This window comes from Clinocottus analis, unplaced genomic scaffold, assembly GCF_023055335.1.
Source record: "Clinocottus analis isolate CAN_PGR_092001 unplaced genomic scaffold, fCliAna1.0.p SCAF_2, whole genome shotgun sequence".
Lineage (NCBI taxonomy): Eukaryota > Metazoa > Chordata > Actinopteri > Perciformes > Cottidae > Clinocottus > Clinocottus analis.
Window position 1 is genome coordinate 23,184,553 of NW_027175931.1, and position 26,734 is coordinate 23,211,286.

The 26,734-nt window shown below is 47.7% G+C and overlaps 1 protein-coding gene across 2 annotated transcripts in view; it reads right to left on the reverse strand.

The window, feature by feature from the left end:
* Positions 1-4,171: 4,171 nt before the first annotated feature.
* cdon (cell adhesion associated, oncogene regulated) overlaps positions 4,172-26,734 on the reverse strand; it is a 29,980-nt gene continuing 7,417 nt past the window's right edge. Inside the window, exons 2-20 of one of the 2 annotated variants that reach the window (XM_068585937.1) lie at positions 21,195-21,333; positions 20,229-20,507; positions 19,597-19,743; positions 19,355-19,498; positions 18,965-19,255; positions 18,615-18,884; positions 14,976-15,250; positions 14,420-14,594; positions 12,956-13,072; positions 12,215-12,418; positions 11,230-11,411; positions 10,806-10,911; positions 8,744-8,866; positions 8,352-8,543; positions 7,499-7,800; positions 7,293-7,372; positions 6,131-6,393; positions 5,958-6,012; positions 4,763-4,845 (exon numbers count right to left, since the gene is read on the reverse strand). In XM_068585937.1, the coding sequence (XP_068442038.1) occupies positions 4,842-4,845; positions 5,958-6,012; positions 6,131-6,393; positions 7,293-7,372; positions 7,499-7,800; positions 8,352-8,543; positions 8,744-8,866; positions 10,806-10,911; positions 11,230-11,411; positions 12,215-12,418; positions 12,956-13,072; positions 14,420-14,594; positions 14,976-15,250; positions 18,615-18,884; positions 18,965-19,255; positions 19,355-19,498; positions 19,597-19,743; positions 20,229-20,507; positions 21,195-21,267 (3,282 nt within the window). In that variant the 5' untranslated portion in view covers positions 21,268-21,333 and the 3' untranslated portion in view covers positions 4,763-4,841. Of the gene's footprint in view, positions 4,846-5,957; positions 6,013-6,130; positions 6,394-7,292; positions 7,373-7,498; positions 7,801-8,351; positions 8,544-8,743; positions 8,867-10,805; positions 10,912-11,229; positions 11,412-12,214; positions 12,419-12,955; positions 13,073-14,419; positions 14,595-14,975; positions 15,251-18,614; positions 18,885-18,964; positions 19,256-19,354; positions 19,499-19,596; positions 19,744-20,228; positions 20,508-21,194; positions 21,334-26,734 lie in introns of both variants that reach the window. The other variant, XM_068585935.1, reaches the window with a different exon arrangement.

The window sequence follows — 26,734 nt, forward strand, 5'->3', positions numbered from 1 at the left end:
CAGGCGTTGTACGACACGGACAACGGAGCCAAGATAACGTTCTATTTCACCCGGCTGCGTCTGGAGGACGACTGATTATAACTCTCGGTTCACGTCGGTCGCATCCTTTTTGAAGTGTGCTGCAAAAATGTCTACTTTTAAACTTCACGGCCACTTCAAAATCCTCCGCTTTAAGTCATCCAAAGTCCCCGCATTCTCAAACTTATCTCTAGTGGCATTTAATCGCGCTGCCGTGGCCTTATTTACCCAGGATTTAAGATATCCGTCTGACCCCTGGTCACAGTTCAGTGGATGTGAATTCAATTTCAAAATGTGTTTTCTCCCCATGGGAAGTTCTTGCAGTTAAAAAGTAACTGAAAATAAGTGCAGCTGAGGGAGAAACTCTTAACCAATCGGCGGACTGACGCCCGAATAACAATAGAGACCCCTACAGGCGACATTGACGCTGCTATTGAGGCGGTTTTAGATTGATTAACAGTACCGAACAACACTCTGCGTTGATGTCTGGAAACATTCATTATATGCTGCTGTCTACGCGATGCCGGCTTGAGACTCTGGCACAGCTTCTTTTTTAATGGTGTCTTTGTTGGCGTGTCATGGTCCCTCTGCTCGAGCCTTCCTCATTTCAACCCCTAACGTTAAGCTCCGGCTGGCATCTCTGCAGATACGTTGATCTCTGGCGATTGGCGAACAAAAATAGGAATATAACAATCAAAATGCTTTTGCACCAAGAGGAGTCCGTTTCATGTGCTTTCAGAAAATTGTATTGAGAGTCCAACGCAAAATACTTAATAGAACGGCCTCAGTGTGTCTTGAGAAAAACAATCACATTGTGTTCCGTCGATTATCCGGACCAACGTTGTGTGACGCTTTGTTGTGCATTTTTATGTCAGCATCACAAGTCATCGTGTTAGGATTGAGGCAGAAATCTGCGAAACTCAAAACCTGGGCAAATAAACCCATAACTACCTGCCTAAATACCACAAGACTTAAGTGAGAAAATGTGTTGTTGTCTTTTTTCATGATTTGGACGAACAGACCGTTTAGCACTGAATCACTTTGATCAATGGAAGCTGTCGTCTCCTGCAGTCTTGGTAGCCGTATAAACTTACAAAGCGTGACACCATGTAGATCTGAGGTTGCGGTTTCCATTTCAAATGCCGAACCAGTCCTGTATTGTGCTCCTTATTAAAACCATATGGACAGCAGGTTCATTAGACAAGACTATTTTACGTTTGCTTTTCTTGAAATACATTGATTATTACAGTTTCTGCTTTATTCTAATTCCCTGTGTTGCTTTTCTTTTTAAGTGCATCAAACTGTGCTCGTTATTTCACGACTGTGTGATGACAGACCGACACATCTCAACATTTTAAAGCACACTGCTCGAGGCTGCAAACTGTCATCCCTAAATAACTTCCACGGGACATTTTAAGCTCCTTTGAACCGTTTGAAAACTTGAGAGAAATCCTTAGACATTAAACATATGTCCTCTTAAATAATTCATCCGTATAAAACAAACATCATTACTCAGACATTCTCGAGTGCTTGGTGAATACAAATTGCTACACGGCTGATTTGTTTCTCAGCGAGCGGGTTTGTCTGAATCTCTCCTAGCACACAAATAACCTGAGTTTGATTTTTGAAAGTTGGCTCAGGTCAGCAAGTACAAACCTGCTCGTCAGCGAGGGGCTCATTATTGATCCAAAACAGGATGATCACGCGTTGAGAAGTCTGTTGGCAGGGAGGACACGGGGTCAGCTGAATGGAAGCAGGCGGTATAAAGATGAGACAGTGTTTCTCTGGTTATTCCCAACAGGTGCAGTCTACACATCTGAATGCATCTTGAGCCCGACAACGACTAAATAGCGGATATATCGCTGACGTACAGATCATTAGTCTTATGCTGCGTAATGAGCTCATCACTTGCAGAGATCCGCTGGAATGTCGTTGGGAGTTCATCCAACCACAACATGCTTGACTTGAGGTTTGTGACATCTCGAGGATGAAACCCCCCCCCCCCCCCCCCGGGGGCTGAATAAAGCAACTTAACAACACACTGCCCGATTCATAGGAATTGCATTCATTCAGGGCGCGCTGGAGAGGGGAGAGAGAGGAAGAATGGTGGGCGGAGGGGAGAGGGACTGGCGTTAACAGGTCGGCTCTGCAGCAAGGGGCAGAAAATTCCAGGGCGGACAATGAGCTTTCTTGTTCCCATGGGCTCCTTAATGAAGGGTTGTAGCTGCGTGGGTAGAGGGTGCAGGGAAGGGCCGGGGCAGAGTGCCGACTGATAGACGTGGGAGATGGAGGAGCAGCTCATTTAGAGACAACCCTGCCCTTATCTTCTCTTCATCAGCCCAGCCTGCATCTGTCAGCATCCCCTTGTCCCTCCCCGGACCATTTCTTCTTCCTTTCCAGCTTCATTTCCTTCCCATTGTATTGTTCCTTTTTTTTCTGCTCCTTAATGGCAGCGAGAGAATCAGAATGGACTCCCGATTGAACTGCTGCGTGGAAGTTGAATAAAAGAAGAATGGGACCTTAAAGAGGCTGGTTGCGGAGAATGGCCGCTTCTTCCCATCACTCTGGGTCCTGAGTCACTTTTACTTTTTGGATCCACGCCTCAAAAACAAAATCAAATTAGATTTAAGGCTGAGAAACCCCTGGGAAAGAACTAAGTTTAAGTCAAGGGAATAAATGCCGCCGGCCTCCATCGAGGCTAAAAATAACAGCCGGAAGAGGCGATGCCACGCCTCAGCAGCAGGCGAGTAAATCTGGGTGCCAGGAATATCCCGTGTACCATGAGGGGAAGGAGAGATGCCAGACGAGCCAGAGCCTGAGGCCTGGCAGCCAACGCTGGCTCCAACACAGGCAGACAGGCACCAGGCATGCAACGCCTGCACCGCAGTCATCCTCAGTGAAGCGTGGCCAGACCCGACATCTGCAAGCCTATCAACTCCAATCAGCCAGCATATCATGGAGATTATTCTAAAACCAATGGAGGGTTTTAAGCCTTAGAAAAAAAAAAAAATGGATTTGGCGAAGGCAGGCTGAAACATGAGATGAATATATTACAACTTGTTTCATGAATGAGTTATCTGCTGTAGTTTCACACATCAGGAGCATCACACGGCACGACTACTTTCTGAAGACAGAATTACTCAACTCATCCTCCGTCTGTTCCGAATACATCACTGCCCATTTTGTTTTTTTGGCCAACTTTGCATTTCAGCAGCTCCAACTGGCAATGCAACCTTGAGTTCCCAGAAATCATGGAATGTAACGTCATTAAACTGGGACAGATGGCCAAGCGTCCCGATTTGAGATTACTTAAAGGGCCAGGACACCCAAGTCACAGTGCATGTTGTCCCTTACACCCTGCAGATGGTCTTTGATTTGTTTGCTCACATTGCTCAAACAAAAATCCATGAAGCCCCGTTGTCTTTTTTTAACGAGTTCCCTTGATTACTGCTCTTCGCTATTTACTTTTAATAATCAGCAGATTGCAATGTTCACTAATTGAGGACAACTGCTTTGTTGATACGATGAAAAGGACACAATCGGCTTTGTCAGGGAAATGCCACATGAATGAGAAAAGTTTTATCTGGATAGAGCGTTCGCTGCCATCTTTGTCAGTTTGTGTTTGGATCATTTGTTCTTCTTCTGGCTGGAGATTTGGACCCGATACTAGAGTTTCAACCGGTCAGGTAAACTTCAACCCGTCACCACAAAATATAAAAAGGATGTGAAAGTATTAAGTTGCTGGCAGCAGAGGACTTTTAACACACCAAGTTCTGTGTGAGAGGGTTGCTCACACTGAGCAATTCGGATTTGATGCAACTTCCACCACTTCTCCAACAGATTGGGGCCAGCAGGTCAACAGTGCTCTCGAAGCAACAGCGCATTTTGCGTTAAGTGATGAGCTATCAAGTATTCACTGGAGCAAAGAGCAGCAGCCCTTAATCTGAACAGTGAAGGGAGTGTTCACCCCGTTCAGGGGTCAGTGCAGTGGAACAGCCCATCGAGAGCCACATCAAAGGCCTGACAGAAATATCGATGGTTTGGACCGAGGTTGGGAATTTCACTCTGGCAATCATTCAATGGTCGCCGCACATGAAGGAGGCGAGGGAAAGACATTGAAAACAGTTGCTGGTTTACTCTTCCATATCTTCTCTTTATATTATTACAAAACTTTACACGGACAATTGCTAATCTCCACGCTGGAGTGGAACACAGAAGGACAAAACAACATCAACCAAAAGTATTTCTCATCCAAAAGGCATAAATAATATAAAAGACAAACTTCTTTTACTTTAAAACAGATACATTCATATGAAATAATATTTCACTACTACAAAAAATAAATAAGTCGTCTGAAGAGTTTGTGATCTTTTGCGAGAGTCTTCCCTCCAGTGGGACATCGTTTCTGTCATTGAGCAACTTTTCCTGTGCTCTTCACGCGTCCCTCCATCCGGCCTCGCTCTCAGCCTCTTGTAGTCACTCTCCTTTCACACCGCGTTCCTCTCAGCTCGGTCCGGGGAACATTTAGTGTCCGTGTCACCGTACAACACAGTGTCTCTGACTCGCCCATCGCTGGCGCTCTTTCCACCACCGGCGCTCTCGTACAGTCTTCTCTCCGCGGTTTCTCGGAGCCCTCCGCGCTGCAGGAGAGTGTTTGTGTAGCGGGCGGTGTTCAGACCTCCTGCGGGCCGGGCTGGATCAGCTCGCCTGCCAGGCTGCTGCTGGAGATCCACCCGGGCTTTTCGTCACAGTCCAAGTCTGGCAGGCCAAGACTCTCCCAGCTCACCACAGGCCCCTCCATGTCCATGCACTCCAGCTCCTCCTCAGCTGCACACAGAGAGAGAGAGAGCGGGGAAGAGTCTTTGGTTTATACTTCATATTAAAAAAGACAAGAACAGATTCTGGAGAGAGCCACAGTGTAATTTGTGGCGATGCTGCATAGTTTGTCTGCATACAACTCGAGGATTGGTAATGACACACAAAAAGAGCATGAAGAACAACAACAACTTTCAGAAAAAAACTTTTCCACTGAAGTTTTTTTTAGCTGTAGCATCAACTAAACAACAACAAAGAGTAACTTTATTAAAATCCTCATACGTGACCTTTGTCTCCCGCATTTAAACCCGTCACAAGCGTTTAGGTGCAGTGGGCTGCGAGAGAGCACCTCGAGACACTGAGCACCCACATGAGGCTCAATGCATCGGTACGGTGGGTTGAGCTACAGCCTGGAGCAGATTAGTTTAGTTTAGCACAGAGACTGTATGTAGGGGAAACAGCTAGCAAAGAATCAAGCCTTTTCATATCACAAACGAACATGTTCTTTTCCGTACATATTGGTCTAAGCTAGACATGTTCATGGCCAGGATAAGGGACTTCCAGGAGTCAGCAGACAAGACAAGGGACCTTTCCAGTCGCTAAGATAAGGAAGCTGTAGCATTAGATTTACTGGAATGACATGAGAATGGTTTCAATCTTCTCATCTGACTCTGCAAGACACCAAATGAACGTACTGGAGATGTCAGATTAGTCCATTAACTGTCTCAGCTCGACGTTACAATAAGATATGGGTTTGATGAGTAGTAAATTCCTACAGGTTACTGTAAAAGCCATTAGTCAATCTGATCCTAATCATTGTTTTGGGCTATGTTTATCATAAAATACTCCACTAGCCAGAGGCCACAATTAAGAGATATACAACCATCCAAACACTAAAAAAGGTGTTCTTGCAATAAAAATGTATTTAAATGAAAAAAACATTAAAAAACACGATTGAAGTACTTCTACAACCTTTTTCTTCTCTGGTCTTGTTCCTTTATTTTACTAGAAAGCATCCCCGCTGACAATATTTCTGCTTGAAGCTGGTGTATGTTATAGTATATAGCCTCGCGATGAAAGGAATTGGTGTTTTCAAAAGATTTCAAAAATTATCCAAAAAGTACCTGAAATTATAGAAATAAACAGGAAGTGAGAAGTTGCAGTTCTCTGAGTCTGTATCTGTAGTGAGAAAACACCAGAAGGAGAGAAGAGGAAGAAAAAGACAAAAGCGTTGAAGAAGGAAAAAAGACAAAATACGTGGAAAGATGTGGCCATTTGATATGAAAATGCGTCTCACCAGTATTGTCTGCTGGACAGTTTTCATTGTTCCCGACCAGACAGCAGGAATGCTGTGAGGGCGAGGACTCCCTGTGCTCGTCTGGCTGGCACCCCGCGTCTGCTCCCTGGTCACCAGAGTACATGTGGCCGTCGGGGCCGTGGCACTGCGACAGAACCTGGCCCAGAGGCACCATCTCCAGGCCGTCCTGCTGGCACGGCGCCACGCGATGCATTACGGGCAGAGTGCCGCTGGAGAAAGTGCTGTTGGTCTTGTTGTAACATCTGCCCAGAGACAGAGAGAGATGGAAAGAAAAGTGGGACGTGTGTTTATAAAAAGGTGCCAGTGCATTGCTGAGTGCTCACCCACTGACAACCCTCAGCTTTGTTTTGCTTCACACACTCAGCGCTCTGCGTATTCCTCTCTGCAGATATCTGTACAAAACGATGACAGCTCTTAATACAACGAGAGCAATGTCGCTCAGCTGCAAAAAAAAAAGAAGTCTTTTCAACAGTCCGGCTGGAGATTAAAGGTCGGGTAACACTGCCTCTGAATAACTAGGAGAAACCCAGAGAGCTGCACGCAGCCAGCTTCACCGTGTTTCACTGAACTCAGCTTCCCCCTATCGGCACATGATTGGATTGTGACCACACACCCTCTTTTCCCAGCAGCCGGAGGTAAATAAACACAGGGCTCATTAGGTCTGCTGGCTGGGTGCACACAGGGTAAACTGTGATGGTGGGGACCCTTAAGTACATAAACAGGACTAGCAGGAGGAGAAATGTGTGTGTGTAAATGTGTGTGTGTGTGTTTGTTCTTTTACTCAGCGGCATTTTATTAAATATGAGTGTTGTGCACATCCTTGCAATAAGACTCATCCTTTAAATACTTTCCGAGGTGCTCGTGTAACACACTTCAGAAAGTTGCGCATTATGCACCCTTCAAGTAAGTAAAAAAAAAGGATAAATCATTTAACTACGGAGTCTCTTTTGGGTGTCTTGCAAATTTTCCACACATATCATTCCAGATTGTCGTATTATTGATTTTTTTCTGAATATAAACACCAATAAATTCTCAGATTTCTGGAAAGAATGGAAGCCAGAACTAAATCGTCCCAGATATCCACACAGAGCAAAACATATCACACGATGCTAAACTAAACTAAACGCTTAAGTTATGGTACCTATTGTTGTTGCAGAGGTTCTGACAGCTCATACAATCAGACGACTCCGTTTGGGGAAGAGCTGTGTACATGCCTCCACCCTGACAAGAGAGCACAAAACACCACATTCAGTATGTACAGCTGCTGCCATTGAAAACGTGAACATCATGGGTATGAATGAGGCGTCCAGTCTCTGGGTTTGGAGTGCTTTGTGGTGCAGAGCTCACATTATGGTGGGGGTGGGGGTGCGAGTGCGAGTGCTCGCAGTCGCGGGTGCTGCGGCTCAGGGTGCCGTCGTGGCCGTGTGGGTGGCCGGCTGAGAACAGGCTGCCGGAGCCGTTGAGCAACGCCAAGCCGTTGGGGAGCTTGTGGTGGAGGTGGTGGCACCCCTGGGGTAACATGGGGCCGCTGTGCCCGTAGCCACCGTGGACGCCCCCATTGATGCGGCTGGAGCCGGGCAGAGTGGTGTACTCGAGGACATGGCCGTTCATCTCTGCTGGCTGGTACAGGTACCCGGGAGGGTCATACTCTACAGAAGAGGGAGGAGGAGGGGAGGACAGAGAAGGTGATTAAGAGGCAGAACAGCTAGAATAGAGGCTGCAAGATAATTATAAGTATATAATAAATCAGCAATTGTTGCTCGGCAAGGTTTCAAAATTCAGTTTTAAAATAAAAAGGTATCAGTGTGGATGCATCATTATGATGAACTATGATGCATTCTCACACAGAAAGTGAGCACGTCTGATTCAATATCGGCTTTTCCACAAAATCTATAAGCTAGAAACTATTTACAGACGCAAGCAGTCTGTGAGTCCATCGAACAATATATATATATATATATATATATATATATATATATATATATATATATATATATATATATATATATATATATATATATATACACATGGATCCCACATTGCTGCACACATCGTCTTGGGGCAAGCTTTTATTTAAATATAAGACACTTGGAGGGAACAAAACACACACGATACAGTGGTTTTGGAAGCCATTTTCCTAAATCTCACACTGTAAGCAGGAACTATGCTTCTTCTCTGCACGCGGTTTCTGTACACTCACTGTGCATGTTGTTCTGCTGACGATTCCTCCACAGACACATGGCAATGAAAGCCAGCAGGATGAGCACCATCACTGCCAAAACGCAGCCCACAATCAGGTACAGCAGTCCTCCAGGTGGGCTGGGAGGCTCCCGCGGGTGAGGGTAAGGTGGGGTGACGGGGTGCTGGCTGGGCGACCCCGGGGACTGACGCGCTGCAGCGGAGAGGGAGCGAGGCGGCATGAGGAACAGCTTTTGTTGTTGCGCTCGTGAAAGTCAGTGCATTCATGTTGTGTAATCGTGCCCATCATTATAGTTACAGCCGATGGCAGGAACATGCCTGGACTTCTGATTCAGTGGAAGTTCGGTTGACGCACAAGTCTTTTCTCGTGGAGGACAGCTTGTGTCTTCTTACCTTTGGTCTCACAGATCATGACGTTGCTGTAATCGCTCTCTCCCCCATCATTAAAGCACTGCATCTTGATATCGTAGGAGGTCTCTGGCTGGAGGTGTCCGATCAGGTGCCAGTGTTTTACACCTGAGAAAGGCAGAAGAGAGGGAGGGGGACAAAGGTGAGAAATCACTTCCGCTACGAGCCGGCGGTGACTCGCATTGCTCCAAATCCTATATAAATTCACAATGAGTATTCCCCCTTCCTCTCTTCCGTCTCTTTATGTCTCACACCTCAGGTCATGTTCTTTCATGCTCGTCATCCTCCCCCCTCTTCGCTTCAGGCCCCGTCCGTCCCACCAGGGCCCAGACAGTTGCTTTACTCTAGATGAGCTCCATATATGGCGGCGTCATGTTTGTCCTGGCGAGCCTCCAATAATCCCACTCCACACACACACACACACACACACCACTACGTGCTTTGGACTTACAGATGAGACGCTAATCTCCAACATGTAAATTCTACGTTTCAAACAAACGAGGCAGAAAGACAGTGCTGTTGTGGCTGCGTTTGGTTTAACATGAATTCTAATAAATCACCGCATGTCGGCTTCGTCCGCCCCGAGGTACATTTTAACTGTCGTGAGTGGGAACAATAAAAGAAGTAAGCGGCTGCTGAAGATAAATCCACTCTGTGCTGTAAAATCTGACTCAATAGAGACATTTAGTAACACAAATATACACCAGTTTGTGCGCAGTCACACATTTAAAATATTCATTTCCAAAGAGGACACACAAATATTATGTGAGTGGAGAGTGAGTACAGCAGGCATGCAAAGCGCAGTACTGAACCGCCGCACCTTTTGAGGGCCGAGCTAAATGTGTCCTCAGGACTGAGAATTAAACAGCTGGGTGCGGTCCGGATGAAGGTTGTCATTGAGCGGTGTGTCCGATCATTAGTCGCGTCTTGTTGAGGCAAAGTTACTGGGATGAATGTGTTTTTATTCCTCAAAGTATGGTATCCAACTGAGAACTGTGTTAGCCTGATGCTAAACCTGAGAGTGGTGTGTCATTGTGTGCTGTAAATACTGTTAGTTTACCCACAATAGAGTCCATAATCTAAAATATAATTGTACAAAGTGGCTTTGACACTGGCTGGTAGAACAGTTAGTAGGTGGCATTAGATGTGCAGCTCTAAATAATTGGATATAATGTGGAAGCATACACTGAATTCCTGTGGTAAACAGTAGTGGTGTAACGGGCCACTGTTGATCCGTACGGATATCCCTTTGCGCTTCGGCACGCACGTGGACCGCTGATTATTTACACAGTTTAGCGTCGACCATTCCAGCGTGAAGTACAGTGTTACAACATTCAGTTTATATGAAGCCAAAACCAGATGACGATAGCAAAGCAAAAGGATAACATTGAGAATTCTTGATGGTTTACGCTTTAGAGCGGTTGAAATCATTGTTGGGAAGGCTGGAGCCATGTAGGCCCGCTACTGTACTGTGTATCTACCATTATGGATCATTAATGATCAGTTTAGATCAGATCCGTGACTCTAATGTGTGAAATCATCCCAACTGTGAGCTTTATGAAGTAACAAGTGACCAAGACTGCATCCACATTTTCAGATTTAGACCATTTCTAAACATATTTTGACCTTGCTCCACACGCGTTGTGGACAACTGGACTTTCGGTACACATGAGAGCAGAGTGGGTCGGAGTAGAAGGATGTCCCTCCTTCCTTTCCTGTACCAGGCTCCACTGTTAGCATTCCACACAGCAACCTGAGCCCCTCTCCTCGGCTCGGGCTCATATTTCAGCTCTGGCAACCATTTATTAAAAACAGATTTCAGAAAGCCCTGCTGCCCCGTGGACGGCACTCTCGACAAATCAAACAGCAGAAATGTCCCTCTCTACTATACCCGGTCTTGACAGTGCGTATCCATTACACTCCCAACTTCCAGTTTGTCTGCAGAGGGTGAGCTCAACATCCGAGACGGGCCGGGGCTGTCGACAAGCAGCCCACACTGCCGTCGAAACACAGGGCCGCAAACATAAAAATGTGTGTTTCCACTCACCTTCGACCATATCTCTTTTGTAGTCGCTGTCATTGTCGCTGTCCGTGGGCCGGTAGTAGATGTAGAAGCCTTGGATTGGTGTGTTGTTGTTACTCGAGGGGCTATACTGGATGGGGGGAAAAAAAAGATTATGTTAGACTACAGCAATCTGGTGAGCAATTATTATTCAAAGAGAGGACGTTTTCCGGCAACTAATGGCAGGGCTTGTTATCAGCAGACGTGCAGGACTGCAAGCAAAGATTGTGATTGCGCTTTCTGTATAAAAGTTCAGGAAATAATGAGACCGTCTGAGGTTAAGTACATGTGGGGAACTCTCCATTAGAAAGTGGAATCCAAATGTAGACAAACTGGGCCTCTTAATCTCTGTTCACAGAGCTCTTTTTTTGTTGTTGTTGCCGTGAGGAGGATGTTGTCATTCACTCACAGTCCAGCGCAGCATGATCTGTGTGTCGCTGATGGGTTCTGTGGCTGAGATGTGCGGTCCGACCACAGGGCGGTCTGCGATGCGCTGGCTGGCGTGCGGCACCTGGTACAGCTTGGAGGGGATGCTGTGAGGACTCTCGCCGTACATGTTCATGGCTACCACGCGGAACTTGTAGGAGGAACCTGAGAGAGAAATAAACAATGTCACAGCAGTGCCGAGTGGTGACGTTTCATCCTGATGATACCTGATGTTGTCCTCGTTGATTCATTTTAGTCTTATCCCTTACGTTTTAATCTTTTGCTCATGGTAGAATGTTTTAAATGCCTTTTTACAAACATATTAAGCAAGTCAATTGCATTACATTATAGCTTTATATTATACATTCTTCAATTTTTAACAGATGTTGTGATACAGTGATAACCAGGCTACAAGAACAATATTATTGTTGTGTCAAAAATAAGGATTGCATGCTTAATAGTTGACTGTCACTAATAAATAAACTAAAACTGTCAAACATCAGCTGCCGAGTCACGAGACAAGTAAACTTTCAAAGTTGTTGTTGAGCCTTGCATGTAGCGTCACGTGATGATTGCTGCAAAGGAACCACTTCATGCTGCAGAAGAACCATTTCATGCTGCAGAGGAACCACCTCATGCTGCAGAGGAACCTCCTCATGCTGCAGAGGAACCTCCTCATGCTGCAGAGGAACCACTTCATGCTGCAGAGGAACCACCTCATGCTGCAGAGGAACCACTTCATGCTGCAGAGGAACCACTTCATGCTGCAGAGGAACCACCGCATGCTGCAGAGGAACCACCTCATTCTGCAGAGGAACCACCTCATGCTGCAGAGGAACCACCTCATGCTGCAGAGGAACCACCTCATGCTGCAGAGGAACCACCTCATGCTGCAGAGGAACCACCTCATGCTGCAGAGGAACCACCTCATGCTGCAGAGGAACCTGTGGAACCACGTGAACGCTCACCAGGCTCCAGATTGCGGACTTCCACCGACAGCTTGAGAGGTGAGATGTTATCCGCAGCAACAACCCACTCTGCACTGCGGCCGCGTCTGTACTCCACGCGGAAGGCCGTGATTGGAGACCCGCCATTGGCTCTCGGGACCCAGGTGACATACACCGAACTTTCCGTCGCCATTGAGATGGTGGGGCGGTCAGGGGCCTCGGGTACTGGAAGAGAAACAAACATGGAATATACCCGTTGAGTCGCGCAAACCTTTTGCAAATCCAATTCAAAGCGTCACGACTGCATCCCGACTCATGTGAGGATGGATCAAGTTCACACAGAAAGAAAAAAAAGACGGCATGACGTGGAGGAATGTGTACTTACTGCCTGGGCTCTTAACCACAAAGTTAGAGAGGGCAGGAAAGAGTAAGAGAGAGAGAAAGAGAGAGAGAAAGAGGGAAAGGGTTAGTGAAAAGACCAATGTGAGTTTCAGCTAAGTTTGCGTGCAATGCCTGTAAACATGCACACACAGATCTGACCAGAAAGCCGCACGCAATCTCACAGCTTTCTGCTCACAGCATCTTTTATCCAGAGAGTCATTACAGGGTGTCAACTACCGTGTCACTGTTTGTACCAAGAAACAAAGCAGACCACATCCAAACATCCAACTCTGAGATCTATTCAACACGGGCCGGTCATGAACCCCACAGTCAGCTAAACGTCCCGCGATCACAGCGATGACAGCGCAGCAGCAGACCTACCTCTGTCGTGGATGACGACGCCAAAGTGTGTGTTGGTGGTTTTGTCCTCTGGGGCCTTGGGGGGCATCGAGATGACGGGAGGCTTGTACGGATTCTTGTTGACGGTGATGCTCTTTTCTGAGAGAGGAGGAAGAAAAGCGGGTAAGAGAAAAAGGCCTCACAAGACTTCGGGGCGATGGCTTCCAGCAAAAGCACATGGAGGTTTTTTATTTTTACACATGCATCTTTGAGGTTTCTATTTTCATGCATTTGGTGGCTTTTAAAAAAGGCAGATTTTATTTAATTTACTTTTTTTTCCGTCGGCAAAAACATGCATTATAAAGAAAATACAGTTAATTTAATAAATGCCAATTTAGACCAAAATAATTGACTTTATTGAGGATAACTCTGATGTTTCTTCGGGAGGTGACGCTGTTCTGGATCTGGACACACGAGTCGGGTTTTGGACTGGCTGGTAGTTTTTTGGTCCAAGAAGATTTTGTAAAGGAACCACCCTTGGGATGAAATCATATCTGTGGTTTCTGGAAGTAGTTTACATATTTCTGACCAGGGGACATTTTGTCAACCCTGCTGTGGTATAGCATTATTGTTAGCTTTTGGAACATTTGCGGTTTCTCTTGTTTCTATTTGTCTCAAAAACACAACAAACTTTCTTGAAGTCATTCATTATGATCTGATGGAACTGAGGATTACGAGGGAACAAAGTAGTAGAAGTAGTCGTTTAGAGGAATAATTAACTCTGGGATACAGTATATAGTTGTAAAATATACATTTTGAATCATCCAGCAGTCATTTAGTCACAAAGTGTCAGCATTTTTATGTTTTGGTGTATGTAACCTGTCTCGTCTAGTTCTACTTCAGTTATTAACATCCTCAGTCCACAGAAACCATAAACCATCTTCATTTTGCCAGGTGCTTGAGCCAAAAGATAGCTTTGTTGAAAATACTTTATTGTACTTCCTCTTCCGACATTACATTGGTTTTTCTCTGAAGGTAGACACACAAATATCTCCCCAAAAGCTACATTATATTCTCGTACACCCCGAACAGACGATGTGCTCTGCATATTGTTTTTGATTCTGATGAGGCCGCTATCGCTCAAGAATGAGATGCACGTTTCTGCTTCGCCTCCATTAAAATTCATCCTGAACGTCTGTTTGATATCTCTGCAAAATCTGGAGGTCAGACACATCCAGATGCTCTTTAACTCAGAAGAGACGACACCAAAACCTGACGCTCACTGTCGATGTTTTAGACAGCTGAAAATGTTCCTCTTTCTAGTTCTAGCGGTGAGAAAGTGGTGAAGTGGGGTCCTACCAGTGGTCAACTATTCCCGAGAAAACCACAAGAAACACTTAACAGCCTAACACACGCCGACGTAGAAGTCACATTGCTATTACCGGTTCTTTTAAACTGTGTTTGAGTGTTTCATTATTTTGTTGAGAGCCCCGTGGTTGGACTGACCCTTGCCGGTGCGGAAGGTGAGCATGGCCGGCTGGCCCTCGCCTGCTGAACTCCGAGCGACCATCAGCACCTCGTAGAGACTGGAGGCCTCTAGCTCCGACAGCCGCAGGGTCTTCTCACTGCCAGGGACCCGGACCGTCTGCCAGCTCCCCACCACTGCTCCCATTTCATCGACCTGACACACACACACGCATAAGTAAAAAAATCACAGAGAAAACTAAATTCTCTGTAGGTTTGCGACCCTCCACAGTCTCTTTCCGAGCCTAAATAACGATCAGGGAACGGCTTCAGGTGCAATTTCCTACTCCAGCAGAACGGAGTCCTGCAGCCAACGATGACTTAACTGGTATCGCTGCAGTTTTATAGTCAAGAGTGAGCTTTTCACTGAAGCGAACACAGGGTTTTCAAACAGGAAATATCCAACCTTTCCGGCAGTTGAGGTCCGTGACCTGTCCTCTTTATTTAATAAACTCATTACATTTGCTCACTCTCAGTTGGTAAAGGTAAAAACAGCAAGAAAGAAGTGAAACATGGCATTGTGTATTTTCCCGCTCACCTTGCGGTATTTGACAAAGTAGGCGTTGATTAGACTCCCTCCATCGCGCCCCGCCCTCCACTCCAGGTCGTAGATGTCGGGCTTGTGAGTCTGAGGCGGGCTGATGATAATCGGCGCCTCCGGGGTCGGGCGGCCGTTACTTTTGTCGGTCGGCAGACCGATGGCGCCGCCCTCGTCTTCGGTGAGGAAGCGCTCGTGGCCTTCGTCGCTCTGCATGGGGTGGAGCGACGGCGAGGCCTCCAGCAGCACGCCAGCAGTGGAGCCCAGCTGTGGATCTGTCAGGGAGTGAAACCAAGGATTATTAAAATAAAAATGAGTCGGCAGAGTGAATAGCATGTTTTTTTAAAGCTGGAATAAAAACGGGATGTGACACAATTCCTTGTTTATTCCTCCTTGAATGGAAACTATATATATATATATATATATATAAAAAAAGTATAAAAATATCTCACTGTTGAGAGGAAAAGTGTGAACCTTGTTCAGATTTGGGGAACGTTACTGCCACACCTTCACAAAAACAGATTTTACATTTCTAAAAGAAGACAAGAGCATATTTGAAGTAAAACCAACATTCTGAAGCAGCAGCTGACACGTTTGGAAAGCTGTTCAATTTCTAAGATTATGCACACAAAAATGTGTTGAATCTAAACATCTGTCTTAATACGTTACATAAACGCACATCTGTGTACAATTGCACTTCTTTTATATAAATTATACTGGCAACATTTGCACATTCCTGCACACGCAACAGTGCAGCTCTTTGGTTTTATTTTTAGTACACATGTTTGATGTTATTTTAGTATTGCCACTTTTTATTCATGTTTCTTGACTGTGCGCAGGACTTGCTTGTACATTTTATTTTCTGTCACTAGACTTATTGTTATGCAGCAAGAATTTTCTATTTCTTATCCATTTTTCAGCGCTATAATGCAATATATTGTGCCTCATCATATTTGCTTTCACTGGAGAAGCAGCATGTAATGAAAGCTGAAGCAATGGCAACAAAGTGACTCAGTCAGTGACTCGTGCAGGTGGCCCTGCATGTCCACAGAGGTCAACCAGTGCTGGAAAGTTTTGCGTTTGGAACAAGCCCTTTAATCTACATAAAATAACACGAAAAACCTGGAGTCGCTGCAGCACTACATAATCACGCTTTGTTTGTTTTTTTCATTAAATCCTCACCAGAGCCAGAGCGGTCCACCTGGACGAATCATGCAAGCTGGGAGCTTTATTACGCCTGACACCGGTTTGGCAGAGACCGGGTGGAATTTTTCACAGACATTTGGAGGACGTCGACCACAGCCAACGAGAACGGGGGCCGCTCCGCGCTTGAGCCACACCGCTGAGGTCAAACAGCACCATGATTGAATAATAAAGCCTGAGTGAGAAAGGGAGGCGAAAACAGCGAGGCTCGCCACGAGGGCACGTCGCAGAGTCTAGTTTTGGGCTCTGACGGTTCTCTTTGTAAGACAAACGGGCCCGGAGCTGGTAACAGTAGACCTGATCCTGGGACTGCGGCCAGCTGCCACACATTCCACACGCCAACCATTAAAATACCGGAGAGAATCAGACCCCGGCACCACAGCCAGTCCGACGCACTCTCCTGCTCGATCCCCTCAGTCTGAACCTCACCACAGCTCTGACTCCGGGTTTAGCCACAGCCGGGGCTCCTCCTCCAAAACACTGATACAGGGCCGGGCGATTAAGGCCACGGCGTCCTCACCAGTCCTCATGGAGGCGTGCGATATCTTGAGTGAGTGCTGCTGCACCTGGACAGAGATACGCTGCCAGGTCCTTCCCGGAAAAAAAAAAAAGGTCGGTCCATTGGAGATGAACACCTGATCGTCAGCAGAGACGAAAGCCTCGGTTTGGACAGAGCTCGGCTGGATGGAGGACGAGTGAATGTACTTTTTTTTCTAACTGACTGGCTGGACCTCAGAATAGCTCGGTCCTGATGTGGTGAGAAGGTGGGAGGTGTGACTCGGGATGCAGCTAATGCTTATTTTCATTGACATTTTATGGTTAATCATTTGATTTAGAAAATTGCAGAACTTCAGCCTTCAAATTGCCTAATTTGCCCGGCCAGCAGTGTAAAACAGAGACAGACAGAAAGGCAATATCTCAATTTAAAAGATATTAGTGGTTTATCAGAACTGTGCTTGATATATTTTCTCCCAATCAAGTGATTTGCGGGTCCTCTCAGCCCTTTTTGTGCCTGGAGATGGGCTGCTGGCTTCGACATGTGGGAGCAGCGAGGAAACAGCCAATCGGGTGAAAGAACAAGGACGCCACATCTCCCCCTGGGGTGCATCCCACTTAACGGATAAAAAGCGGAGAGTCGTCATGGTCACGGAAACAACGCCACCAAACAGAAATATTTCGGACTGCTCTCTGTGCTGAGATACTAATAATACCACACTACTCATGTCAACGAGAGTGTTTACTTTGAATGCAAAGGGCATTAGATAAGCACCGGTGCCTGGTACCTAAAAAGCAACAGAACCCAAACTGACCTCAGAGGAGCTACGCCTCATCTTATCAGTTTCATTATTTGTATATATCTGCAGCAAAAGATATGACATCTCATTCTTCTTCCTCTGGTCCGTACATGGGGAGCCTCGTGGTATCAAAGTCAACGCGCACTGATCCAGAATGGGGCCCTGGCGTAGAGCGAGCGGCCGGGTAGGGAGAAGAGGGGAGGCTTGGGGGGGAGGAGTGATGTGTTAATAAATAAAAGGCAGTTGTGTATGATGTTGACAGCTGGGTGGTCTGGTCCTCGTCATAACCCTCCACGGCTACTCCTTACATTCCAGTGTCCGGGGGCTTATCCCCGACGGCGTGCACAAAGCTCACTCTCAAGCTCAGTTCAAGGCTCAGGAGGAGGGCGGCCTTGGCTAAGCCTCTCCTACCAGCCCGCCGAAACACACACACACACACACACACACACCCCCACACACACAGAGCGAGGACTCCCTGCTGATACTGTATTTGCAGGCACACAGAGATCCCGCCTGGTGTGACGCCTTAACCATTTCCAAACCGTTTTTTAAAAACAATTTTGCAACTAAGGGGCGATTCTTAAAAGGCTCCCTTTGGCATCTGTGAACTCTCTGAGCTGTGCGAGGCCTCCAGTGTCAGCGTACAAACTCACGTTGTCGGGTCAGTCTCACTTTACGGTCGCAATGAGGAACTGGATCCAGTTTAGGGTGACTTTGGGAACGGCATGGTTGAATGACTTTGTTTTGCTCATGGTGAAAACTAATTTACTAACAAAAGCCAAAGATTATCTGGTTCCTGCAAATTAAATGGGAGGTTTTCTTTGGATTTTCTGTGCTTTAAATCACTTTTGAGGTATCTGTTAGATTAAACAGCAAATTAGAAGACATCCTCTTTGCTTTGCCATATTTTGGGGCTTTTTATAAATTAACTGATTCATTGTTTCACAAAAATAAAACAATTTTCATGGATTAATCAACAGTGAAAATAACTCGTCAGCCTTTAAAAACTGACCTGTTATTTGTTGCCTGTTTGAAGCATTCAGCTGGTAAAATATGTATTTACCACCAACAAAGCAGAGTTGAGATCCCTCCAAATTAAAGGCAAGTGACAGATTAGTTCGTTTAAGATGACGAAACACACCTGATTGTGTCGTAAGGACTGCACACGACTGTGCCGAGCCGATCCCGTTGTCCAGCAGGCACTGAAACAAGCCCTCGTCCTGCGGCGTCACGTCCGTAACAACGAGTGAGGATCCAGAGATCTGGAAGCGGTGCGATGGGGTGATGGGGTTGGCGTTGAACAGCCAGGTGACGTTCGGGGACGGGTTTCCTGTCGCTACGCAGGTAAAACGGGCGGAGGAGCCGCGAGGGACGAGCTGGTCGGTCAGGCCCTCCGTGATAGACATAGGCTCTGCGGAGGAGAGGTCGATTAACATCGGCGTGGGGTCGGCGGCACTGCAACCCCTACACCATTTCTTCTGCATGTCTTACCGAGAACATTCACAGTGTAGTTGGCGCTGGTCACCGTCCCCTGCTTGGACTCGGCAGCGCAGGCGTAGCTCCCCTCCTCGGCCCTCGTCACTGCGACAAAGGCCAGGTTGTTGTGCCGTCTCTGGCGAGAAGGCCCCGGTGTGAGCTCCTGACCGTCCTTAAACCATTTGGCCGTCGGCGCGGGGCTTCCAGACATGATGCACTCCAACGTCAGCGGATGTGACTGCTGCACCGAAATGCTGATCGGGGCGGTGGGGTACACGACCCTCACTGAGGGGGAGGAGTCTGAATCTAAAAACACGCAAAAGAAAAGCGTCCGCAGCCGATTAGATAACGCGCGGCGGAGATTGGAGAAAGTCTGAATGGTAAATGAAATGTCGTCAGCCTCACGTTTCACCGACAGCTTGGTGCCATGAGACTGCGTGACGGTTTCCCCGGTCACAGGGTTGAATGCGCCGCACTTATACATGCCATGGTGCTGCGCCGAGACGGAGACGATCTGGAGGTTTCCTGACGGAAGCACCAAGTAGTCATCTGAAAGGAAAAGGACATAGATTACGAATAATCCTGCTTTTTGATTTTCAACATTTCTAATACAGCAAGAAATGACTTCGTAAAAGAAAGAGACACACCTGTCGACACTTCGATCCGCTCCCCTCGCACTCTCAGCCGAGGAAGAGCTGGAGGGACGCTGTGCGGCAGAGGACACTCGATAAGAACAGAGCTGCCTTCCTGCACTGACAACGACCGCCGTCGGCCATCTTCATACTCTGATATCTCTGCAGTGACAGAGAAGAAGAGGGCGCCTTCAGTTGAACTCACTTTCTCTGCAGAACAGTGGACGTTTGCCATCAGTCCAGAACGAAGGCCAACAGCGCTACTTGAGCCCGGCGGTTTGTGTTGGATCACTTGGTTTGTTTATTGTTGCAGTGAGCGATTCTATTCATGTCTGATACCGTTCCAGATCAGGGTCGACCCCTCAGTGTCGTTTCCAACAGCAAGAACATAACACACCACACAGGAAAGCCCAAGGCTCATTAAGGATACCGGTCAAAAGGCATTTGGAAGGGTGCCCGAGTAAAAACTCCTACAGCTTCCTTCCCCTCCGCTACTCAGCAGCAGGCAGCCGAGGACAGGCATTCTTTCGAAGTGTTCAACACTTACGAACTGGCCTTTCTTTTTCTCAAGGCAACTTCCTCTCTGTTCCCCTCCGCTTTGAAGTGAGTAGAAGTATGCACAAAAGGGTAATTCTCTGCATCCGTACCTGCTATGGCCACGCGCGCGTGGCGACTGGCGATCGCCGACCCATGGTCGAAGCGTGCCACACACTGATAGACGCCCACGTGGCTGGGCTCAAGGGAGGGGATGGTGAGGGAGCCCTCGTGGATCTCCACGCCAGGCAGGGTGTCCCGGTCCAGGGGATGGCCTCTGAAGCGCCAGGAAACCGCCGCTGATGGAGGACTCACCGAGCAGAGCAGGCGAGCAACGGAGCCTCGACTCTGAACCAAGGAGTCGGGCTCGGAGAGGAAAGAGGGATATTGAGCTGGAGAGGAGACAGAACTTTCAATCAGTCATGTTGTCACACGTGCTTGGTTACCCTGAATTAACATATGCAGATGTATTTGAAATTGGGATTGAGATATAAAATGACATATTGTGAGAGAAGATGTTGGCTCTATCACTCAGCAAGGCTTGTTAAAAAGGGGAATCGGGTGCAACGTGGCTTCATAGATCTGGCAAAAAGAAAGCGTATGCATATTTCTTTCTTTGTCTGACTCCACACAGAGTTCATGCATGTAGCCCGATATGTTTTGAAACAAAAAGAGGATCAAAATGACCACTCTAAAGCTGCAATAGTTTTATTGTTGGCCACATGGAAGCAGGAAACTCCATATCCAGCTTTAAAAACACAGCCATAACACATCCAGCAGACAGAGTCACATTTATGACCACCTGAGGAACGCAAGTCCAATATTTACCCTCCTTTCTGCTTTGTTGCTGCCACAAACTGATGAAAACAAGCATCAGTTGAGAGATGCAGAGCTGGTGATCATTGTGCTGTCATCACTGTGACGGACCACTCACATTACATAATTATTTATATGTTCTATTTAATTATTTGCTCCATTGTTATTATAAACATAACAGTTTGAGCCAAAAATAACGTTTTAATAAAAAGGGATCACATCACTTCCATCCACATGAAGCTGAAAGTAGGACAACCACTTACAGGAGCAGCCGATAAGCAGGGACTGGCTGAGACACAGCACAGTGGACATGAGGACCCTGAGGCCACTATCCATGGTGCACTTTGACCCCTACCAGCAGCCGTGTTGCCCAACACGCACGGCCTCGTCTGGTCAGCAAACCTGCAACACACGGGACAGAGAAGGAAAACATCAGACCGGAGCTCTGCATGGAAACGTGACAGCATCTGCATGAACAAAAGAAGAGGTGACACAGAAACAAACAACATAAGCTGGAGGAGGATTTGGGAGGTGGATCTGTGCAGGGAGGGCAAGGGGAGTTCGGGGTGGGGGGGTGAGGGGGGGTATCCTGTACGACAATCCTTCTAATCTTCACGACACATCCTCTTTACACACCCCTTGATCTCCACCTCCCACCCTCTCCTCTGACCCTTGTTCTCACCCACATCAGTGTCTCCACGGAGGACACAATGTCCAGTCTCTCTGCCCCCCTGCCTCTCTCTCCCACCGGGCCGCTGACATCTCCCGCTAATGGAGTGGCCGTGGAGAGACTGTCGCCTCACTCTTAATATCACTCTCTTGTCACACCGTGTTGCTTCCTCATAGGTTCACTGTAGCCTGAAGTGCAGGCCCAGACAAACTGGAGGGCACGTAATTAGGAGCATTCCTCTATCCTTTTCAACCCGACCCCCTCCAACTGCGGCACCTCCTCCTCCTTTTTCTAAGAGTAATCCGTGCGAGCTTTGATCCCAGGTTCCTGGTTGGTTACCAGGGTTTGAGCCTGAGGCCGGAGGAACAATGGCTGTCCAGCTGTGATATTCACACTGGCGCTTCGGTGGCTTGCAGACGCTAGCGGAAGAGCCGACCTGGGCTGAAGGGGTGGGTCAAACTAAAAGGACGATGTCTGGGTGGGATTGGTGAAGCTGAACAGGTTTCTAACCTTCATTCTGCAACGTAAACATTGTTTCATCAGCAGGTTCATTTGTTTAGCTTTCTGTCAAGGCGAGGAAACACCTGTAGCAGACAGGTTTGAGTAGAGCTGCATTAAACGATCACTTTTAGTCTCCATTAATCTGTTAAAATCGCTTGATTCATTTTCTGCAAAAGAATGGGAAAATCTGTCCATCACAATTTTTTTTAGATTTGAAGGTGGCCTCTTTCATTTGCAACAAATCTTTATAGTTGACAATCTAGAGCAAGCAACGGTTCTGCTTGTTAAACGGCGTGAACACTTAATCAACCATCATAAATATTGGCGATTCATTTTCTATGGAATAATTATTCTTCTATGCTCTCCCTCTCTGAGGAGGAGGACGAGGAGAGAAGAGGCAGGAAATAATAAACTCTTCCAGCTCCTGGCTCACGCCCCCATCTCACCCCGAGGTCAAAGGGTAGGGAGCAAAGAGAGAGGGTGGACCAGCGGGTGTCTGGTGGCCCTGGACCAGCCCCCAGAGGTCACTTCCAGCTCTTTCTGTTTCACTCGCACACATTTCCCTGTTTTTACACACATTACCAAACAGCCAGAACAAAACAAGTAGAAGAAACCGTTTTGAAAAGAAACAATAAAAAACGGGCAAAACCATCAGGCCATCTCAATAATTTCCGCTGGCTTCTGACTGAACAATGAACAATATGTCATTTTGAGTTTAGGATTGAAAACAATACATTGTGCGCCGCACGCTCAGCGTTTCAGGCTCCAGTTTGATATGTGCACGCTCATTCGAGCAGATCAAACCCACATCTGGCAGGCTAGCGTTTCTCCACCCCACGAGTTGCAACAGGCCCTACACACTGCCCCCATGTCATCCGTGGAAACTATCTTCCCCCCTCTGCCGGAATAATGATATATAATTACAATAACAACAACGGCGCTATATGAAATGCACAGCCAAGCGCAGGCACCTTGGCACGAGGTACGAGGAGAAACCGAAGCCGACGCTCCCTCCCTCTACCTTTATATCTCTTCTTACTGGGACCAGTTACTTGGTGTAGCAGTCAGGCACTACAGTCCCAACTGGGTGCCCTTGTGTAAACACACATACAGCTGCCTATCTGGCCCGCCTATCTGGCTCAACGAGGAAACACAAGGGCATCATTCCTGCTTCTTATCGGCTTGGCTTCCCCCCGACATCCGCCCTCATCAGGCCGCCTCAGTGGAGACAGACACCGCGAGGATATCTTGTGTCCCTCATCATAGAGTCCATCCAATGCTGGCAGCACCTTACGCATGGGAGGGCATGTCTCGCTTCTTCCTGAGCAGACGCCCTGGAGAAAAGCTGGAGCAGAAGAGAAGTCTCTGTCAAAGAAAGTGTGATGGGCCTGAGAGCCGTCTCCTCTGGTCCTGTGTTGATCTGCGGCCAGCCCACTCCCTCACTGCACTGCTGGCCTTCTCTAAACTGCAGACTACACTCCTTAAAGGAAGAAGAAGAAAAAATGATGTGTGTGCACGCCAGATTTCCTCCTCCTATCCTAAATCTGATCTTTTCTTACCCTCCTGTTTTTGCACTTATGTTGTAGATGCATGGCCCTTCTCAAGGCGGGATTGAAAGCTACGAATTGAAGAGACGTCCAGCACGCAAAACAGACTCTGCTCTGTCAAAAGCTGATACACAGACACAGGGACAGCTTATGAAAATAATTGAGCTTAGTGTCAGTGGGTTCAAGTGTAAAAGTTCCTATTTTTTGGAGGTGTGGGGGTTGATCCATGTCTGTCTGGGACATGTTTGACTGACACCTGGCTTAAGTGTGTGAAAGCAAGGGAAAACAGCAGGAGTCTCTTCCGCAGCGTTTAGTCATTGGAATCTCACTTTTTTTTGTAGTTTAGCCTTCATGCACCCTCCTTCATAAACCCATAGTAGATGCGTACTGTTGAGAGAGGCTAGATCTAAGCAATACAGAACTCAGACACCGTATATCCTCTGGTAGGACAAGACGGATCCCTGGTGATGACACTGGAGAAAATAAACATACCGACAGGCTGCCCTCAGGGAAGGGAAAGGGGTTTGAGTTGTGGGCGTTTGAGGAGGGAGGTGGGGGGGGGGGGGGGGGAGAGTGAGCACCTGCACTTCTTTTTGGCCCCCTCTCTGCAGGAACTACTTAAAGACCCATCTGCCCGCATATGGGGCAAGCCCATATCCCTGTCGTATTGGGTAAACAGGGACAAAAGCAACGCGGCGGAGCATCAAAGACCTGGAGGGAAGAACAGGTCACAACTGGTGCTGCTGGCTGAGGTAGGGGCCTGGCCTCTCCGCTTCACATGACTGCACAGCTGAATAAAAGTCAACAGCACACATCAGGAAGCAGCTCCGACGCTGGTTGGATAACAGCGGGCAATCCTGGCTGATCCTATATGCCTTTGTGTATCAAATCAAAAAGGTGCAACAACTGAATGAAGCCCAGAGTTGGACATGAAGACGTTCAGGGTGATGGGGGCAAGTGGGGTGTCTGAGACAGAGTGAGTCTTTTCCGGTATGATGGTCTAATCTGACCTGAGCGCTGAAGCTGATTCACATGCTGTATACCCCAAACCTGTCTGCACTCGCCCCACATCTCACGGACAGAAGATCTGCCGCACACGCATTCCTCAACTCCACAGAGAGAGACAGAGGGAGACGGACACACAGAAAGAGACAGAGAAAGACACACACGCACAAACTCTCTCTCTCACACACACACACACACACACACACACAGAAGGGAGATCAATTCAAAACAAGAAGATGAGAGGCAATAGGGAGGGAGCATACGAGAGAAAAAAGAAAGAACAGCTTTCCGGGAGAAGGGTAAAAGGAGACGAGGGTAAAAAGAGGTGAAACATTCTCGGAGGGGTGAAAAGTTGCTAAGCCCCGACTCATTTCTCCTCCCTCTTTCTTTGGCTCAGAGATAGACGTAGAGATAATGGCTGAGCTCGCATCCACGTCTGCCAAAACTGATTGATGATACAGCCTTACTACATTCAGCTCGGCCCAAAAACCCCGAAAGAGTCTCCCGAGAGAAGAGACTCTAGGGGACCATTATGGGCTCCTTCTGTTGGTCTCGGTGAGCCCACTGAGGCAGCCCGGGGCCGCATAGGAAACTAATGAGTGGAAACACTGAGCCTCTGGTATGGCCTAACTCTGTCTGATACAAGACTGAGACGTTATTAAAAGTAGGACGAACTAAGAGAAGGAGAGCTAAAGGAAAGGAGAGAAAGAGAGACATGATTTGGAATCTATTAAGGGAATTAGGAGGGATGAAAAGAGGGTCTGTTGTGTTTTAGAAGGAGAAAATGACTTTTGAAGGGTTTAGACTGCCATTGTCTGATCGTGACATCCAACAGATAGTCGTAATAAATCATCTCGACTGAGTGCGACTGCAGAAGACAAATGAGATACATCTTCAAGGACGGTGTGCTTTTGAGACACGGCTGTCTCGCTGGGTGTGCGTCTGCAGGGGGGGGGGGGCGGAGCACAGCAGCGGTCCGGGAGGTGCAGGGTAACAGCGGGGCCAAGCGGGTCCCAGAACCCGGAGACGCCACAGCCCTGACAACACGGCCGTGGTGTGGGATCAGAAGAGAGGAGGAATGAAAGGAGAGGCCCCCGGGGATCAGACAGTCACATCCCACAATGCCCTGTTTACCAAGGACACACAGTCACCCCTCCCTTCCACCTTACCCCCCCCCCCCCCCCACCCTCCCCAACATCTCCGTTCACCAAGGCCCGACCCTCCCGAAGTGCCAGGGCTGGGACCTGGGAGACAGCGCTAATTCTGCCCCGAGGCTTGTTGGCCGAGGACACAGAGTGCTGAGAGGGGAGAGAAAGGGAGGGAGCTCGAAAGACTGAGACAGAGGGGAGAGAGAGAGTGGGGACTGAATGGTACAGTATGTAAGACCCATCTTAATTGGAGATTGTTCTGCGTTGCCTTGTTTTTCCTGGGAATCGGTGAGGGGGGGGAGGGACAGGAAGGTGGGGAGGTACGGTTGTTTCCCAAGGTCCTGAACAGCGGGATTATCCACAGGGGCGAAACTCAATAGCGGCCTCGGACACTGGAAACAGATCCCCGGGTATCGCCACCATACAAGGCCACCTCGAGACCTTTTGCAAAGCGCATGTAACTAACAACCCTTCCCCATTGTCGCAGCTCTCTGGGCCCTTCCGGCTGATTTCACAGGCCTTTCAGCCCACAGGGGAACGTCTGCTTCAGACGAAAAAGGTAATTCTGATGGAAGGGAGGAATGCACAAGAAGGCCGTCTCGCCCGCAGGGTGTGTAATAACACTGATCTCCAACATGTGCCAAGAGTCTGATTCATCACGCCAGGCAAGAAGAGAGAGGGGAGCGGGGATTGTGCAGCCGTGGCACCGAAGCAGAGGAGGCCACAGATTCACATTCCTCAATATCAGCCTTGATTAGAGAGATGATGGGAAAACATGTTAATGCAGGGGAGAGAGGGGAGTGTTGGGGGGAATGTGCCAAAAGCCTCGAAAATGTCCACCTTCGCTGGGAGAGTCAAGACACTAACTGTGTTTTTAAAGGCTGTTGTGTGGGCTGTGAACTGGAGGCATCCAGTGATCTGGTCCAGCTGCC